The 20,864-nt window shown below is 39.1% G+C and overlaps 1 protein-coding gene across 3 annotated transcripts in view; it reads left to right on the top strand.

Moving 5' to 3' along the window:
- LOC126187400 (alpha-tubulin N-acetyltransferase 1-like) overlaps nt 1-20,864 on the top strand; it is a 108,198-nt gene that overhangs the window by 73,310 nt on the left and 14,024 nt on the right. For 2 of the 3 annotated variants that reach the window (XM_049928459.1, XM_049928458.1), the window contains one exon: nt 256-293. In XM_049928459.1, the coding sequence (XP_049784416.1) occupies nt 256-293 (38 nt within the window). Of the gene's footprint in view, nt 1-255; nt 294-849; nt 1,283-20,864 lie in introns of those variants that run through there. The other variant, XM_049928460.1, reaches the window with a different exon arrangement.

Raw genomic sequence — 20,864 nt, 5'->3', positions numbered from 1 at the left:
AAATCCCAGTGAATAAGTCTGTTCTGCAACTCCAAAGTATGACAGATTAAAAGCCTGTATGATACAAAGAAAAGGGCATGTGGGGAATAATCTAACATTAGTATATTAAAATAGTTTAGCAATAAGCAAGACATGTGAATAATAATAAAACAGTAATGTTGTAAAAAGTGTGGTTTTTATTTCACTGTAGTACACTAGAATGCGTCTGCTAATATTATTACCCTATTGATTGTTTTGTTTTGTTGCTTTTGACAGATCATCCAAAATGTTTTTCCATGCGGTGAACTTAAGAGGTAAGTACTTCAGTATACATTATTCTAACCTATATGAATTTTTTAAGTTCTTTCAGATTTATTCAATTGGAAGATACATAGTTAGTAAATTAATTTATTAGCAATTTCAGCAAGTTGTAGGTACCTTCTATCCATTTTCTGCAATAAATTTTTGTTAGTAACTATAAAGATTGGTGTCTGAAAATTAAACTGAGATAGTGAAGAGGCCAACACTAAGCTGATACATGGACTGTGATAGGGAAGTAACAATATGAAAACAAGAATATTAAACCTGAAGCTTTTGATATTAGACCCTTTTTTTGGGAAAAATGGGGGTGAGGGAGTATAAGGAAGAAAAGGAGCAGGTAGACATTTGCAATGATAGCTGAATCGATTAAAGAACATCTGAGTAACTGACTCTAGTGCTGAGGAAAAGAGAAGTACAGAAAGAATGCTTGAGTAGGATGTGATTTGATAATGTGCATAATGAAGAAGTCTTCCAGTTTCAGCTTACTAGTAAACACTTTCCAGTTTTAGATCACTGAAATAATTTTTTTTTCCTGTTTTCTCTTTTTAGGTAAGATTTTCCCATGTACAAACAGAAGAATGCTTTTTAGGCTCTCCAAATTTTCCACAGTGAGGGTGAACAGGGAAGATCTGAGACATGCATAATATTATATGTTCTGAATCTCGCTTGAAATGGAGATATAGTTGACATATGTGCCCTTTTGCCACTTCTTTTATATTTCTTTTTATTTTTCTCTCTCATTATCCTCAAAACCGAGGTTCAGTCTATTTCAAAAGCTTAAGATTTGATATGCACACTGTCACAGTCCTCGCATTTTGTTAATGTGTTGTTGGAATTATAGTAACTTGATATAGTAGAACAGTCTTTTATTTCTTTGTGTGTAAAACTTTTTATTTATTATTTTATCTACTGTGAAATAACTGTTGAAAGTTTTAAGTTGTAAAACAATGGTTTCTAAAAAAAATCAAACTGTTTTTACAGATCATGTTTTTTATTTAGTGAAGCTATCTCCCATACATTAAAAAAAAAAAAGAAAAAAAAACTGTTTACCAAATGTGTCGTCCTCTTCACCACCACCCCTCCCGAGATTGTATACTTAAAACCTGTAAACACGATGCTTCTTATATGTGTGGTACTTCATCATTTTGATAACTTTAAATGTTTTAAATGTTCTCACCTATTACTATCAGTTACAGTCCCATCACTCGCCCCCCTCCCCGAGAATACTTTGCCGACATTATTGCTCAGAATGCATTGTGTAAGATATACTTAAATTATAAAATATTGTGGCTGGCAATAACAATTTTTTTTCGATGGTGAAGAAAAAACAAAAGACAATTTAAAGCATGTTCATTGCCATTCTGAGGTAAAAGCTAGACTAAAGTACTGTTTCTGACTGCACTATAAATTTTCATTGTCAAAACTAGTTATACTTTATTAGAAAGACAGTTTTTGTTGTAGGTATCATGTGAAATTAAATTATCTTCTCAAATAAAAAAAATTAAATGGCATGAAAATATAGAACTAATAGAGTGCTTTAATAGCTGGGACATGGAACAGTTTCTAAACATTAGAGGAATTCATATGCAGCATGGTGTAGAAGTTATTGAATTTATAAAGGTTGATCAAGACTGAGGTTGACACGTCTCCTGAACTTCCTCGATAGTTACATTCCTTATCGACGAAGAACTGGGTCTTGTATTAGCTGGTGCCCACTTGTGTCATACATTTTGGTTAATGTGCTGTTTATTATATACGCTGCTTCCATTTTGATTACGGAAAATTCAGTTGCTGTGATAAGAGCATTATTGGATAGTAAAATTGTTTTCTATAAAGCACAAATCATCAGTATTTTTATCTGCACTGTCACAAAAATCAACATCAGTACAAAAGCTATGTTTTTCAATGATGATAAATGGTTAGCTTTATACTCATTCACTTACATATTAGAGAAACACTTTGTCTTCCTAGTTATGCATGCTCATCTTCATCAGTTTCTCATTGAGCACAACATTTCCCAATGCTGAATGATAATGATTGATGGCTGCATATTGATATCTTGAAAGAATAAGGGAATGATTTACCAACATGCTGTTCCCTCTCCGTACAGGAGTGCTAACAGATATTTGTTCACGTCATTTAGGAATAACACTACAGATAAACCAGCTCTATTTTCTCTGGGTTCGTGTAATTTAGCTATCATAGTGCACGGTATTTCTTCACAAATCAGTTTGGCGAGAGGGGGGTGTTATATTTGGATGTTTGGCCACATTCATCTATCATCTACCATACAGTGCCACTCTGCTCCCAGCTCTTTCCTTTCTATTCTCATCACCAATAATACTCCTCTTGGGAATTTGATTTAAGAAGTAGGGAACAATGCTAAAGATTAGACATTTCTCAGAGGTTCTACCAAGACTGGCTTCAATCATATACTCAAGAACTAGCAGAAATGCCAAAAAAAAAGTGCATTGAGGTGAAATGAGACTACTTTAAAAGTGATGAGGTAAATACTAGGGCTCAGTAGTAAATATCAATGAAAATAAAACAATATTAATTCTTGATCAGCTTTTTTTGTTTATATAAAAACTGGGCGTAAATGCATGACAATCAGAAAAAGACAGTATAGTAGGTTTTGATTGTATTAATGCATTTTAAATGCATGGTGCGAAGGATGAATTGATGCATGTTTGCTTGCTTATTGTATCATTTTTAGTGTACTGTTATGCATTTTTTAAAAATAAATAGACCATAACAATAAAACAAACACAGTGTTCATTGCTGGTGTCATCAACTTCGCAAAGAGGCTCCTTTAGCAGTTGTGATCAGTTGGGTTCAAAAAATATATTTTAAATAATAATAATAATAATAATAATAATAAACCCCGTGGAGGCCCGGGAAAAGAATAGGCCTCCGGTATGTTCTGCCAGTCGTAAAAGGCGACGAAAAGAACAAACCACTAATAGGGCTAACCCCCCTTTTAGTGTGATTACTTGGTTCAGGACAGAACTAAAGAAGCCTCGGACAAGTGCCGTCATGGTCGGGGACGACGCTTGAACCCTATGCCCGCCCACAATGGTAACGACACTGCTAGCCAACTGGAAAAGGATTTAAATCCGAATAGAGGTGTTTTGCAGGATATACTTCCTGCAACCACCCTAGAAGGAAAACAAAGACAGAGGATGAGATGGTCAGATGAAGTTAATCGACACCTCATGTTCTGTTATTACCAAGCAACAAACCTAGGAACCAACACAACTGGATACAGATCACAAGTATACACAACATTTATTACCAGATACCCGGAATTAAAATTTTTAACAGAACAACGACTAGCTGATCAGATCCGTGTAATAATCAAAAATAACAGGATACCCCAGTCAGAATTAGAAAACATCAAACAACAAGTACAACAAATACTGGAACAAAATAATGTGCAATCAGAAGAGGAAGAAAACACAGTAATGGACTCAAACATCCCAGAGCAAACAAACAAAGACCAACACGCATCAATTAAACAGTCAGAGGAAAACGAAATCTTAAGACAGCCACCAGAACAAGCACAAATAGAACACGAAGAGACACATGTGTTAGATATAGAAGAGAAATTTCAGCTGACATATATAGAATACAAAGACACAAATACAGACATTAGACCATTCTTGCATAGACCGCCAAATAACCCACAAGTCGAAACAACAATAAAAACTATCAACACAATCATACACAACAAAATAAATGAAAACACAACTATGGAAGAGTTACAACTACTGGTTTATATAGGAGCACTCACTACACTAAATATACACACTAGGCAGAGATCAGAACAAACCAACACACAGAAGAAACGCACAAAACCAGCATGGCAACACAGGTTACAGATCAGAATAGAAAAACTGAGAAAAGACATCGGACAGCTAACACAATTTATAAGAAATGAAATATCAGACAAAAAACGAAAAAGGTTAGGTAAAATCTCACAACAAGAAGCAATAGAGCAATTAGATGAAAAAAAGCAGAAATTGCAAGCATTGGCCAAACGACTTAGAAGATACAAAAAAAGTGAAAATAGAAGGAAACAAAACCAAACATTCAACACAAACCAAAAGAGATTTTACCAAACAATGGATAACGCACACATTAAAATAGACAATCCACCAAACATAACAGACATGGAACACTTCTGGAGCAGCATATGGTCAAACCCGGTACAACATAACAGGCATGCACGGTGGATACAAGCAGAAACAGACACATACAAGATGATACCACAAATGCCTGAAGTGATGATTTTGCAACATGAAGTCACCCGAGCAATTAATTCTACACACAATTGGAAAGCCCCTGGAAATGATAAAATAGCAAATTACTGGCTAAAGAAGTTCACCTCAACACATTCACATCTAACTAAATTATTTAACAGTTACATTGCAGACCCATACACATTCCCTGATACACTTGCACATGGAATAACCTATCTGAAACCTAAAGATCAAGCAGACACAGCAAACCCAGCTAAATATCGCCCCATAACATGCCTACCAACAATATACAAAATATTAACTTCAGTCATCACACAGAAATTAATGACACATACAACACAGAACAAAATTATAAATGAAGAACAAAAAGGCTGCTGCAAAGGAGCACGAGGATGTAAAGAGCAACTGATAATAGATACAGAGGTGACATATCAAGCTAAAACTAAACAAAGGTCCCTACACTACGCATACATTGATTACCAAAAAGCCTTTGATAGTGTACCCCACTCATGGTTACTGCAGATTTTGGAAATATACAAAGTAGATCCTAAATTGATACAGTTTCTAAACACAGTAATGAAAAACTGGAAAACCACACTTAATATCCAAACAAATTCAGATAACATCACATCACAGCCAATACAGATTAAGCGTGGAATATACCAAGGAGACTCATTAAGTCCTTTCTGGTTCTGTCTTGCTCTGAACCCACTATCCAACATGCTAAATAATACAAATTATGGATACAATATTACTGGAACATACCCACACAAAATCACACATTTGCTATACATGGATGATCTAAAACTACTGGCAGCAACAAATCAACAACTCAACCAATTACTAAAGATAACAGAAGTATTCAGCAATGATATAAATATGGCTTTTGGAACAGACAAATGTAAGAAAAATAGCATAGTCAAGGGAAAACACACTAAACAAGAAGATTACATATTGGATAACCACAGCGACTGCATAGAAGCGATGGAAAAAACAGATGCCTATAAATACCTAGGATACAGACAAAAAATAGGAATAGATAATGCAAATATTAAAGAAGAACTAAAAGAAAAATATAGACAAAGACTAACAAAAATACTGAAAACAGAATTGACAGCAAGAAACAAGACAAAAGCTATAAATACTTATGCTATACCAGTATTGACCTACTCATTTGGAGTAGTGAAATGGAGTGACACAGACCTAGAAGCACTCAATACACTTACACGATCACAATGCCACAAATATAGAATACATCACATACATTCAGCAACAGAAAGATTCACATTAAGCAGAAAGGAAGGTGGAAGGGGATTTATAGATATAAAAAACCTACATTATGGACAGGTAGACAATTTAAGAAAATTCTTTCTAGAACGAGCAGAAACTAGCAAAATACACAAAGCAATCACTCATATAAATACATCAGCTACACCATTGCAATTTCATAACCACTTCTACAACCCTTTAGATCACATAACATCAACAGATACAAAGAAAGTAAATTGGAAAAAGAAAACACTACACGGCAAGCACCCGTATCATCTAACACAGCCACACATAGATCAAGACGCATCCAACACATGGCTAAGAAACGGCAATATATACAGTGAGACGGAAGGATTCATGATCGCAATACAGGATCAAACAATAAACACCAGATATTACAGCAAGCATATTATTAAAGATCCCAATACCACAACAGATAAATGCAGACTTTGCAAACAACAAATAGAAACAGTAGATCACATCACAAGCGGATGTACAATACTAGCAAATACAGAATACCCCAGAAGACATGACAATGTAGCAAAAATAATACATCAACAACTTGCCATAAAACATAAACTAATAAAACAACACGTTCCCACATACAAGTACACACCACAAAATGTACTGGAGAATGATGAATACAAATTATACTGGAACAGAACCATAACAGATAAAACAACACCACATAACAAACCTGACATCATACTCACCAATAAAAAGAAGAAATTAACACAACTAATTGAAATATCCATACCCAACACAACAAATATACAGAAGAAAACAGGAGAAAAAATTGAAAAATACATCCAACTGGCTGAGGAAGTCAAGGACATGTGGCATCAGGATAAAGTCGACATTATCCCAATTATACTATCAACTACAGGAGTCATACCTCACAATATTCACCAGTACATCAATGCAATACAGCTACATCCAAACATATATATACAACTACAAAAATCTGTAATTATTGATACATGTTCAATTACCCGAAAGTTCCTAAATGCAATATAACATATACCATACAGTTACAAGGAAGTCACGCTTGACCGAGGTCCGCGTCACGTTCCATTTTTAACCAGACTTATGTCTGAGAAAAAAAAGTCAATAATAATAATAATAATAATAGATGATGATGATGATGATGATGATGATGATGAAAGAAGCTATGTAAGTAATTAATATTTGCTGGAAACAGTGGTAACATTAGCCAGATCACAGATCGTGTACTCCAGGCTGAGAGGGAAACAGAAAAGAAACAAATATGTGCCTAAATTTTAAAGGAGAGTATGGCTCACACAATTTGATATGATAATTGAAGTAGGCATTTAGGATGAGATGTGATGCAAATAAAGCAAATGTTGATGGGACAAGTGTAAGTCTGTTAGTGTGTGAATCAACTGAGATGGTGCAGTCATAAACAAGAAGTCATATTCAGGAAAGTACTGGTTAAAGTACTGTTGCATTCATCTTGATTTAGATTTTCTGCAGTTTGCAGAGATTGCTTAAGAAAAATGCCAGTCTCCTTCCTCCAGAAAACTTATGACCAATACCCTCCACTATACTTTGTCTCCAGCCATGCTCATGTTGATGATAATAAACAACAACAACAACAACAACAATAATAATGTGAACAGGACATATTGCTACCCACCATGTAGAGGAGATGTTGAGTCATACAGAGGCACAACAAACAGACTACAATGAGGTTTTGGGATTTCAACCGGATCATGTTAATTTCTTGCCACAATATTTCTGCTGACAACCATTCAGCGATCTTCAGGTGTCTAGCACTGGAGACTGCTAGTTCACAGTGTTGGCTTTGTAGCAAAAATTGCCACGGAGACTAATGAGCATTGGCTGGATCACAGGAGCATCATCTATCAAAGTGCACACCCTTTGCAAATACTGTTTCACCTGTGGCACATAGATGTGTGCATAAAGATGAAACTACATGTCTGTCCTCTGTAGTAATGTGCGCACATGGTGCTAAAAGCAAATGTCAGGTGTCTCTCAGAAGAAATTGCAGAGATAAATGTGTCCCCGGCCTTGTCCAGTTGAAAGCCATCACGATTACTAGTATCTCATACTACACGTATTTCCACAGATTGTTTAATTATTGGACCCCAAAAGGATCTTGTTGGGGGCCAAGATTTTTGTGAGGGAATAATCCAAAGAGTGTCCTGTGGTAATACAATGATCAGCTATGGCTGACTTACCGGGCTGCAAAAGGCGGATGTGGTGCTGGTGTTCAATGCAGCTTTCGTGCACCGTGTGTATCATCTGATCTCTGTAAGCTTTGCCACACTGGCAAGAAATTTTGTTAATTCCGGCCTTCTGCAGTCCCAGATAATCCTTTACTGAACCGTGAAGAGCACTAATCTTCACCAGTGGCTGGAAGATTACTCTAACTTGGTGTTTCCTTAAGATCCTGCCAGCTCCTTATCTTCTTGATGTTGTGGGTGGTCATGTTTCTTCCTCCTTAGCACTGTATTAATCTGATGTTGAGAGTAACCATTATCTTTGAACACTACCAGTAGATGTTCTAGCTCTTTGTAAGGCTGTCTCCATCAGAAACAACATCTGACTGGTACACCAATGTTCTAAGGATGCCGGTAGTTTGTGAAAGGTGATGACAACTCGACACTTGCAGACAGAGCACCGTATTGTGGGATTATGGTAGACAGAATGCCCTAACAACACATCCGGTTCCTATCAACAGACGTCCAAAAGAGGTAAGCAACCATCCTTCTCTATTTCCATCGTAAATTGGATGTCCTCGTGGATTGAATACAGATGTTGCAAGAAACATGGCAGTTATTCTTCGCAGTGAGGCCACACTACAAATGTGTCACTTACATATCACCAGAAGACTCTCGGCTTATGTTCTCCTGAGTCAAGTGCCCTTTCCTTGAAGCCTTCCATAAAAAAATTTGATGGCACAGGGGAGAGAGGACTATCTATGGCAACACTGTCTTTTTGTTCAAATCTTCATTTTTAAATAAAAAATAGATTGAGGAAAGGACATTATGAAAAAGTGCTGTTATATTGGCCATGAACTCTGTCACTCTGATGAGTGACAAAGGGATTAAGAGGAACCTTAGTGAAAAGTGAGATGACCTTGAAGCTCACCAATAAGTCAATTTCATTGAGTTGAAGTGACTTCAGTTTACTGATAAAGTCAGCAGAGTTGCAGACATGGTGCGCACACTTCCCCACAGAATGTCTCATTAGAGAGGCAAGATGTATAGCCAAATCATATGTGGGGGCATTGATGTTACTGAGGATTGGCCGTAATGGAATCTCCTTTTTATGAGCCTTTGGAAGACTACAATGGCTACTCTCCGTATCAGATTAATACAGCACTAAGGAGGAAGAAACGTGACCACTCACAATGTCAAGAAGATAAGGAGCTATTCGAGTCCAGAACATTCCTTCCACATTTCGCCAACCTTTCGTCTAAAGTACCCAGGATTCCAAGGAAACATAAAAGTTAAAGTAATCTTCTGGCAACCAGTGAAGATCAGTGCTCTTCGCGGTTCAGTAAAGGATGATCTGGGGCTGTGGAAAGCTGGAATTAACCAATTTCCTTGCCAGTGTGGCATACATAGGTCAGACAGTACATGCAAGGTGCATTGAACAAGAGCACCACACTCTCCCTTTGCAGTCCAGTAAGTTGGCTGTAGCTGAGTATTGTATTTCCACAGGACACTCTATTGATTATTCTGCCACAGAAATCTTGACCCCGACAAGATCCTTTAGGGATTCAGTAATTAAAGAATCTGTGGAAATATCCTAGCACAAGATCTTAATAAAGTCTGATGGTGACTTCCAACTGGACAAGGCGCGGGACCTGTTGATCTCTGTAATTTCTTCTGAGAGAAAACATTTCACTCACAATGACACGTCTGATGACATCTGACATTTGCTTTTAGTTCCAGGTGCATGCATTCTGATAGGGTGGGCATGTAGTTTCACCTTTACGCATGTGCCTGCATGCCACAGATGGAACAGTATTTGCAGAGGGCGTGGACTTTGATAGAGAATGCTCCACTGATGGCCACTAATATGCTTGCATCTCCTTGCCAATTTTTGCTTTAGAGGGACATGGTGAACTAGAGATTTCAAATGGTGGACACCTGAAAATGGTGGAACCAACATATTGTGGCAAGAAGTCAACATGATCCGGCTGCAATCCCGGAATCTCATAGAATATTCAGTATGCCGGGAAAACTTCAAGATTCACAAAAAGACTGCCAACTGCTATACTTTTAAGCTTTCAGCCAAAAGGTCTTCTTCCAGAGTAGAAGTCGTACACACATTTACACAAGCACAACTCTCACAAGTGGCCAGTGATAGGAGGGCAGGGCAGGGTGGAGGTGGTGGAGGGGAGGGGGCTCTCGCTTTGTGCTTGTGTGAATATGCGTATGTTTTCTACTGTGGAAGGAGGTCTTTTGGCTGAAAGACGAAATGTATAGCAGTCTTGTCATTGTGCTTCTCTGACTAGACATCTCCTCTACATGCTGGGTAGCAATCTATCCTAATAATAATAATATAATAATAATAATAAACCAAATCAGTGGAGGACATTGGGTCTGCAACAAATATTGAAGTAGGAGGCAACGAGGAAGCAAGTGAGTGTAAGCTGAAAATAAATAAGCCAAAGGATATATGAGGAAGGGGGAAGAATTAAAATGAATGGAAACCATCTGACACCTGAAGTAATATTTTGAAAATATAGCTTAAGAACATGTATTCATTGTATTTTAATTTCCGAGTAAATTATTATGTTGGAGATAAGCCTCTGTAATCAGGAAAAGCACAAAATATAAAAAGCCTCTGTAATGAGGAAAAGCACAAAATATAAAAAGAAGTTCACTTTTAATCATATAAGGCGACTGATATCATGGTTCTTTTGCACCTAGTTGTGGCTGATTTTCTGATCTCATCCTTGACCAGTCTGAACTTGTGCTCTGTGGCTAATAACTCAGTTATCAAAAAATCTTGATCCGTGCTCTTCTTTTAGTGGAAATGGAAAGGAGAGGAAATGGGTAAGGGAGGAAGGGTGTGGAGGGGACAGGGTGTGATTGGTGGTGATATTTGGGTGATGGTAGCAGTTGTGGCATTATTGGCAGATGAATGCATGAAATACACTCCTGGAAATTGAAATAAGAACACCGTGAATTCATTGTCCCAGGAAGGGGAAACTTTATTGACACATTCCTGGGGTCAGATACATCACATGATCACACTGACAGAACCACAGGCACATAGACACAGGCAACAGAGCATGCACAATGTCGGCACTAGTACAGTGTATATCCACCTTTCGCAGCAATGCAGGCTGCTATTCTCCCATGGAGACGATCATAGAGATGCTGGATGTAGTCCTGTGGAACGGCTTGCCATGCCATTTCCACCTGGCGCCTCAGTTGGACCAGCATTCGTGCTGGACGTGCAGACCGCGTGAAACGACGCTTCATCCAGTCCCAAACATGCTCAATGGGGGACAGATCCGGAGATCTTGCTGGCCAGGGTAGTTGACTTACACCTTCTAGAGCACATTGGGTGGCACGGGATACATGCGGACGTGCATTGTCCTGTTGGAACAGCAAGTTCCCTTGCCGGTCTAGGAATGGTAGAACGATGGGTTCGATGACGGTTTGGATGTACCGTGCACTATTCAGTGTCCCCTCGACGATCACCAGTGGTGTACGGCCAGTGTAGGAGATCGCTCCCCACACCATGATGCCGGGTGTTGGCCCTGTGTGCCTCGGTCGTATGCAGTCTTGATTGTGGCGCTCACCTGCACGGCGCCAAACACGCATACGACCATCATTGGCACCAAGGCAGAAGCGACTCTCATTGCTGAAGACGACACGTCTCCATTCGTCCCTCCATTCACGCCTGTCGCGACACCACTAGAGGCGGGCTGCACGATGTTGGGGCGTGAGCGGAAGACGGCCTAACGGTGTGCGGGACCATAGCCCAGCTTCATGGAGATGGTTGCGAATGGTCCTCGCCGATACCCCAGGAGCAACAGTGTCCCTAATTTGCTGGGAAGTGGCGGTGCGGTCCCCTACGGCACTGCGTAGGATCCTACGGTCTTGGCGTGCATCCGTGCGTCGCTGCGGTCCAGTCCCAGGTCGACGGGCACGTGCACCTTCCGCCGACCACTGGCGACAACATCGATGTACTGTGGAGACCTCACGCCCCACGTGTTGAGCAATTCAGCGGTACGTCCACCCGGCCTCCCGCATGCCCACTATACGCCCTCGCTCAAAGTCCGTCAACTGCACATACGGTTCACGTCCACGCTGTCGCGGCATGCTACCAGTGTTAAAGACTGCGATGGAGCTCCGTATGCCACGGCAAACTGGCTGACACTGACGGCAGCGGTGCACAAATGCTGCGCAGCTAGCGCCATTAGACGTCCAACATCGCGGTTCCTGGTGTGTCCGCTGTGCCGTGCGTGTGATTATTGCTTGTACAGCCCTCTCGCAGTGTCCAGAGCAAGTATGGTGGGTCTGACACATCGGTGTCAATGCGTTCTTTTTTCCATTTCCAGGAGTGTATGTTGCACTGCAGAATTCTTTATAAAGTGCAGTGATTAGAGTGAAAGATGATTAATTTAATAGTAAAAACAAGGTAGTGGACTGTACAGTTAGCTGCACTGTAATATGATGGACTTGGATAGATCAGAAACCATATTTGATTCTATATCCATAAGATTATTCTACTACAAAAGCCACAATGGATCATGGCAGTAGCTGCTAATTTACTAGTGTCATGTATCACGATTGAAATATTTTGCAGTGTCGGGAGGAAAAAAGTAAAAAATAACTATAAAAAACAATATATTAACTGAACTGAAGGCACATAGTCAAGGAGTGCTTCATGTGTAAAGTAAAATGCTCCGGCAACAACTTTGCAGAGTCACCTCTGCATTAGCTGAGTTAAGAGCACACATGAAGTTGTGTGCAGTGTACACTTGACAGCACAAAAATTGGTTGTCGGAAATCTCAGCCAAGGTTAAAGTTTGGTACAGTACTGACACGAATGAAATGCAACAGGACATATCTTTTCATTTAGGTGGAGAATATACAGATGAGGAAATATTACTTCAAAGATTACAGGAAATTGATCTTGTCAGTTTTCAAGATCTTTTACAAATGGCACATCATCTTTTTGCAAATAGAATATTCTAGTATTATCAATAGATAATAGATAACTGAATAGATATAAGTTCTTTAGTAGACCCGCCAGGTTAGCTGAGGGTGCTAATGCGCTGCTATCTAGACTCAGGTAGGTGCACCGGCCTCGGATCGAATCTGCCCGGTGGATTAACGACGAGGCCCGGTGTGCTGGCCAGCCTGGATGTGGTTTTTAGGCAGTTTTCCACATCCCACTAGGTGAATACTGGGCTGGTCTCCATGTCCCGCCTCATCTACACAACTCGCAGACATTTGAAAACGTTCGCACTGTTTCATGACTTACACTAGACGCAGACAGTTGGGGTACACTAATTCCATCCTGGCGGGTATGGGGTGGCGACAGGAAGGGTATCTGGCCACCCTCCGACACTAACATTGCCAAATCCTTAGTAACAAGGCCGACTCCGCATTGAAGTGGGACAAAGTCCCTAGGAAATGATCATGATGAAATAAGTTCTTTAGTGGTTACTGTAGTTGAATAAAACAATTTGAAAGCTTTATATGTAGAGTGTCTTGTGTACGAATCCTCACATGCACCATAAGAGAGACATTCTTCTTTGTGTTGTCTGTGAAATCCTCAATTGTATTATTCGAAACACATTTCAATGATGCACAGCTAATTTCCCACAGAAAATGCAATGGAATTTTGGGTATAAAACAATGGGAGTCACTTCTGGTGGAGAATGACCTCCCTAGAGCCAAAAACTGAAAATTTACTATCTCTGTTTGTCATAATGCATGAGAATTATTCACACAGTTTCATCAGTATTACACGGTTCCGGAGAGCACTGCATGATGATAGATAAAATGTTATTGAAATACAGAAGAATCAAGTAGGCATGTGGGAACTGAACTTTGACTTGTAACAACACCTGTTCAGGATGATAATCTTGTCAACATGTCACAGCAAAATCCTTTTTTTAAATGGTGTGGTTCAAATGTACCACTGCATTTCCCAGATCGGTTGATATGGCTTGGTGCTGTCTTTGAGAGGCTGGACTACACAAAAGTGACCATCAAGAAGTGGATCTATGGTGATCAACAACTACAGATTACGATATGCTGAAAATAATGTCAACTGTGACTGATGGAACATGATATTATCTGACAAATCTGTATTCTCACCAGCAAATGATGGTCTGGTATGAGTACATAGGCCCCAGTGTTCCTATTTTGTTTCCAAATGCATCCATAAGTCATCTCACAGTGGGCATATATCTGTCACAGTTGGGGGTGGGTGTGGTCCTGTGGACCTCAAATGATTCATAGGGTATGTGATCGACGTGATGCTGCTCAGTATACCCATGTTATGAATAATATTATGCTCCCTTCAGTGCAACAATTATATTATGAGAGAATAATCTCTTTCCAGTTGAACCAGTCTCCTATGCACATGTCAGTGATGGTGCAGGACTGGTTTGCAGACCGGAATGAAATTTCTCTACTCGATTGGCCTGAACCTTATTGAAAATAGATATGCAGAGACAAAAGGAACCATGTAAGAAAACTGGTCTCACTCTACACCGATACACTGTGATGACCTTTGGAATGTCACTCTAGCTGCCTGGTAGGTGGTGGCAGAAAATGAGACATATATTATACACACCTGATAGACTCCCTTTTCGCATATTACAGTCAGCGAGTGAAATTGAAGGCCTTTGGACTTGATATTAAGTGGTAAACAGCTTGCTGTGCTCTTTTAAGATCCATACATATCTTATAAAGAACTGTGAATGGTTCAGTCCATCAATTTTGTAATTTGAACAGACTAAAAAATTAATGTAGTAGTACAAAAAATTTTTACTTTTGATATCTCTTTTTCATTTAGGGTAACACTTAAATATTCCAAATCACTTCTGCGACATAACATCATCATCTTGAAATAAAAATAAGTTTACATAAACTGAAGACATTTAAAATTCAAAATATGAACAGTCTGTATGGGTGGTGTAGCGTGTAACTCAGAATACTTATCTTGGGATCTGCTTGTTATCCTGGCATTCTTACTGAGAACTGGATTCTCATTTTAGTTCCATTCAGTGCGCTGTGTGAATTACAAAAAAGGTACGCCTTTTCACTTTTTTGTTGCTGTATTTACAGCACAGAGTGACGTGATTTGTCACAGAAACTCTGATCAACAAAGAACACCAGTTAGCTGGCTTTAACAATTTTTTCGTTATTGCTATTATAGATTTTCAATATTACAGTTAAAAATAATGACATCCAGTTGTACTGACTTGCATACATTATAGTTCCAAATACTCTAATCAGTTTTAGATATCAGATTTAACCAAATTACAATATTACTAAAGGAATTTACATCAGTTATGTAAAATGAATGATAAACTTATTTTTTTCTGTAATTCCATTAGGTGAAATTAAGCATGACTCTCCTGCCATGTTTCTATATACATTTGGATAGAGATTTCTAATAGTATTAACAGCAGCACTCTCTTTTACACAAAGTATCTTTCGATGATTTGTTGACATGTTTTGGTTGGCATAATACCTCAAATTGACTTAATTACTTTGAAAATTAGTGACTTCAGTTGCATACACTTTTTATACAGATGGATAACAACAGTTTATGATTTGATTTGTTCCAGACTCTGTTTCAGATGTTTTTGAATAAAAATGAAAAGAACAGTGTATTACATTATTTCATTGCAAGTTTGTTATAACAGAATATGATAATTTCCAACATTCCTACCAATGAATCAAATTCTTCAAATTGAATGTATCGATGTTTCATAGTTATTTACATTTTATATCATGTACAAGTTAGAGATTACTGGTTCAGACATTGTTATGACATTTTAATTAGTCTGTTAATTGAAATCTGGATGATTACTTGCCCTAAATGAAATGATAGTCATGGTATTGAGCAGTACAATGTGCTTCCCAAAGTGGTTTGTTACTTATCACACTAAGCCAGATATGGACAAACCTTGTTGCCTGGCAGTTTTCTGCTACACCGCTGGCTGTACCAATGAGCTATGAATGCGTTATGCCTCAGCTACTGACTTCTTACTGCCCTTGAGTCGACATTACAAAATAAAGTGCCTTTACTAGGTTGGCAATGCTATGAATGATGCAGCACAGTTTTCTTGTTTGTTTTTAGAGGTTATGCTCTTATGCTAAGTGTCAGAGAGGTGTTAGTCATTCTACTACAGTCACAATTACAAGTGCTCTGTACTTTTATGAGCAGATCTGTACACCCTGTAATGTGAGTGGTTCCTGCAGATTAGATTAGATTAGATTAGTATTTGTTCCATAGATCATGAATACGACACTTCGTAATGATGTGGAATGTGTCAGGTAAATCTTACATTTAAGGTGGGTTTTGAACTCGCGACCCCCCATGCAACAGTCTAGTATCATAACCATAACATAGCGCATAATTCACATTTCAACCACAGCCATTTTTTGTTCTGTCAAGAGACTACTAGACTCCACTATCATCTTTAGCTCTTCCAGTATTTTGTGTGAGGGTGAAGGGATTTAAGACTGCCTCATATGTCACATATGTGTCATTCTGCCAATTACTGGGTGATCTTGCAATCTGTCTACTTCTTAATCAGTTTGATAATAAAAAATTAGGCTGGCTCTGTGGATATGCCTCATTTTAGCCACAAAATGCCTGTCTATGAATTATTGTACACCTGAAATTGGAGGCTGTGGCCAACAAGTGTAGAACATTTGCTAGTGTTCTATAAGCTGGATATATGAGGGTACACATTGGATAATTACTCTGAGGCACATTACCATGAATGTCATAAATGCAAGACTACAGTACATACCATGAGACATATGCACTGTCGAACTAGGTATAGAAGAAGAATATGTAGATAAGGAAAATAATAGTTGTCCTTATTCATGTAAAGCGATGCTATAAAGTGTAAAATAAGTGATTTATAATAGCTGCCTTAATGAATGACAATGAGTTTACATTCAAGAGATACAATGTTTCTGAAATAATAAAGTTTGTGATTTAGAGAGAGATGTTACATGCAATTGAGGATGATGTCTAAGCAACGTGCTAAAGTGGAACAGCCCGTCATTGCATTACATGTCAGTGCCAAGACTGAACTGCTGGTGCTGGTGAGTAACCTTTTCAGATGAGCCACTTTTTGTGGTTTAAAGGATGGTTAGGCATTGATGTATTCTGACCCACCAGGGTAACTGAGAGCGCTAACGCGCTGCTTCCTGGTCTCGGGTAGGCGCACCGGCCCTGGATCAAATCCGCCCGTCGGATTGACGTCGTGCGCCGGTGTGCCGGCCAGCCTGGATGTGATTTTTAGGCGGTTTTCCACATCCCGCTAGTTGAATACTGGGCTAGTTCACATGTTCCACCTCAGTTCCACAGCTCGCAGACATCTGAACACGTTCACACTATTTTATGGATTCCACTAGACACAGACAGTTGGGGTACATTAATTGCATCCTGGGAGGGGGGGGGGGGGTTTACAGGGTGGCTGCAGGAAGGGCATCCGGCCACCCCTTACCGTTAACATGCCAAATCCGATTAACCATGGCCGATCCTGCGTAACCATGGGACAAGGTGCAAGCGATAGAATAGATAGATAGGCATTGATGTATTCTTTCATAGAGCATGCATGGTGAATGTTGCTGATAAAATGTAAGGCTGTAAGGGGAGAAAGTAGTTATGGTCTGGCATTCTCTATGATCATTACACAGTGTCAGAGGACTAAAGAAAAATCAAGACATGTTCATTGGAGCTGTTGACATAGAAAAAGCATTCAACCATGTAAAATGGTGCAAGATGTTAAAAATTCTGAACAAAATAGGAGTAGGCTGTAGGGAAAGGTGGATAATACGTACAGGAAGTAAGTGCCAGCAGTAAGAATGGAAGATGAAGAATGAAGTTCTTGGATTACAAGGGTGTGGGGTAGTGATACAATCTTTCACATTCACCGTTCAATCTGTACATCAGAGAAGCAATGATAGATACAAAGGAAAGGTTCAAAGAACGGAGTTAAAATTAAAGCTGAAAGGATATCAGTGATATTTACTGATGACATTGGTATCCTTAGTGAAAGTGAAGTAGAACAGGACAGTCAGTGACACAATACGGATTGAGAGTAAACCAAAGAAAGACAAAAGTAATGAGGTTTAGCAAAAATGAGATCAGCAATAAACTTCACACAAGAACTAGTGACCACAAAATAAATGAAGTGAAGGAAGTCTGCCAGCAAAGTAACTCATGGTGGGCAAAGCAAAGAGGACATGAAAAGCAGACTAGCACAGGCAAAGAGGGCAGCACTGGCTGAAAGAAGTGTACTAGTATCAAACATATGCCTTAATTTGAGGAAGAAATTTCTGTGAATGCACACCTCCTGTTGTGTCATCAGATAGATAGCTACATAATGACCCATGTCTCAACAAATAATTGTTTTTGGATATAGTTCTTACTATCAATAAGATGGACAAGATACAGGGACACAGTACTAGAAGTGGCTAAAGAATGTCTTGGAACAGCAGTGTGTAAAAGTAGGATGAAGCAAACAGCTTGGTGGAATGATACAGTCAAGGCAGCCTGTAAAAGGAAAAAGAAGGCGTATCAAAAATGGCTACATACCAGAACCCAGGTAGACAGAGAAAGTTATGTTGAAGAAAGAAACAAAGCCAAACAGATAATTGCAGCATCCAAGAAGAAATCATGGGAAGACTTTGGAAACAGGTTGGAGACTATGGGTTAAGCTGCTGGAAAACCATTCTGGAGTGTAATTAGCAGTCTTCGAAAGGGAGGTAAGAAGGAAATGACAAGTATTTTGGACAGGTCAGGAAAACTGCTGGTGAATCCTGTGGATGCCTTGGGCAGATGAAGGGAATATTTTGAAGAGTTGCTCAATGTAGGTGAAAATGCGATCAGTAATGTTTCAGATTTCGAGGTAGAATGGGATAGGAATGATGATGGAAATAGGATCACATTTGAGGAAGTGGAAAAAATGGTCAATAGATTGCAGTGCAATAAAGCGGCTGGGGTGGATGAAATTAAGTTGGAACTCATCAAATACAGTGGAATGTCAGGTCTTAAATGGCTACACAGGATATTTGAAATGGCCTGGGAGTCGGGACAGGTTCCATCAGACTGGACAAAAGCAGTAATCACACCAATCTTTAAACATGGAAACAGAAAAGATTGTAACAATTACAGAGGTATCTCTTTAATCAGCGTTGTGGGTAAAATCTTCTCAGGTATTGTTGAAAGGAAAGTGCGAGTATTAGTTGAGGACCAATTGGATGAAAATCAGTGTGGGTTTAGGCCTCTTAGAGGTTGTCAGGACCAGATCTTTAGCTTACGGCAAATAATGGAGAAGTGTTACGAGTGGAACAGGGAATTGTATCTATGCTTTATAGATCTAGAAAAGGCATATGACCAGGTTCCTAGGAGAAGTTATTGTCTGTTCTACAATATTATGGAATAGGAGGCAAACTTTTGCAAGCAATTAAATGTCTTTACATGGATAGTCAGGCAGCAGTTAGAGTTGTATAGACTGGCTGGGTGAGATTAAGATATGTGAACACAAAATAAGCAGTCTTGCATTTGCGGATGACTTAGTTGTGATGGCAGTTTCGATTGAAAGTTTGCAAATTAATATTTCAGAGCTAGATCAAAAATGTAAGGACTATGGTATGAAGATTAGCATCTCCAAAATGAAAGTAATGTCAGTGGGAAAGAAATATAAACGGATTGAGTGCCAAATAGGAGGAACAAAGTTAGAACAGGTGGACGGTTTCAAGTACTTAGAATGCATATTCTCACAGGATGGCAACATAGTGAAAGAACTGGAAGCGAGGTGTAGCAAAGCTAATGCAGTGAACGCTCAGCTACGATCTACTCTCTTCTGCAAGAAGGAAGTCAGTACCAAGACTAAGTTATCTGTGCACCGTTCAATCTTTCGACCAACTTTGTTGTATGGGAGCGAAAGCTGGGTGGATTCGGTTACCTTATCAACAAGGTTGAGGTTATGGATATGAAAGTAGCTAGGATGATTGCAGGTACTAGTAGATGGGAACAATGGCAGGAGGGTGTCCACAATGAGGAAATCAAAGGGCGAACAGGCTTAGATGGTGGGGTCATGTTACACGCATGGGAGAAGCAAGGTTACCCAAGAGACTCATGGATTCAGCAGTAGAGGGTAGGAGGAGTCAGGGTAGACCGAGGAGAAGTACCTGGATTTGGTTAAGAATGATTTTGAAGTAATAGGTTTAACATCAGAAGAGGCACCAATGTTAGCACTGAATAGGGGATCATGGAGGAACTGTATAAGGGGGGCTATGCTCCAGACTGAACGCTGAAAGGCATAATCAGTCTTAGATGATGATGATGATGATGATATCAATAAGAATTAGATATATCTGCCATGCCTTACATTTTTAGTGAGCACGGCATAGTTTGTTTTGACATATATGGTGTGATTTTTAAGTACTGAAGCTCATGGATCACAGGTCACCTATTTGAATGAATGCACCAAATGCGATTTCAGTTTTAGCCTCTTGACTATGCTTAAATGCTTATGTCGTTATTGAGTTTTGTGTTTTGAATTATATCCATATTGTAAAGAGTGCGTTGGTAGCATGGCAAATCTTAAAATCCAGAAGAAAGAAGCAGTGATAAATTGTTAATATGCAGCAGGTGAAATTGCAGTAGAGATGTACTATCATATGGGGTGGCTTATAGTAATGATTGTGTTTGTCAAAACTTGATTTCCTGATACTCTGATAATTGAAGATTATTCAGTCTCCATAAATTTCAGCTATGTTCTAGGGCTCCGTTCACTCAGACATGTTA

This window comes from Schistocerca cancellata, chromosome 5 (assembly GCF_023864275.1).
Source record: "Schistocerca cancellata isolate TAMUIC-IGC-003103 chromosome 5, iqSchCanc2.1, whole genome shotgun sequence".
Lineage (NCBI taxonomy): Eukaryota > Metazoa > Arthropoda > Insecta > Orthoptera > Acrididae > Schistocerca > Schistocerca cancellata.
The sequence above is the reverse complement of the archived record's forward strand: the minus strand, read 5'-3'. Positions and strand labels throughout refer to the sequence as shown.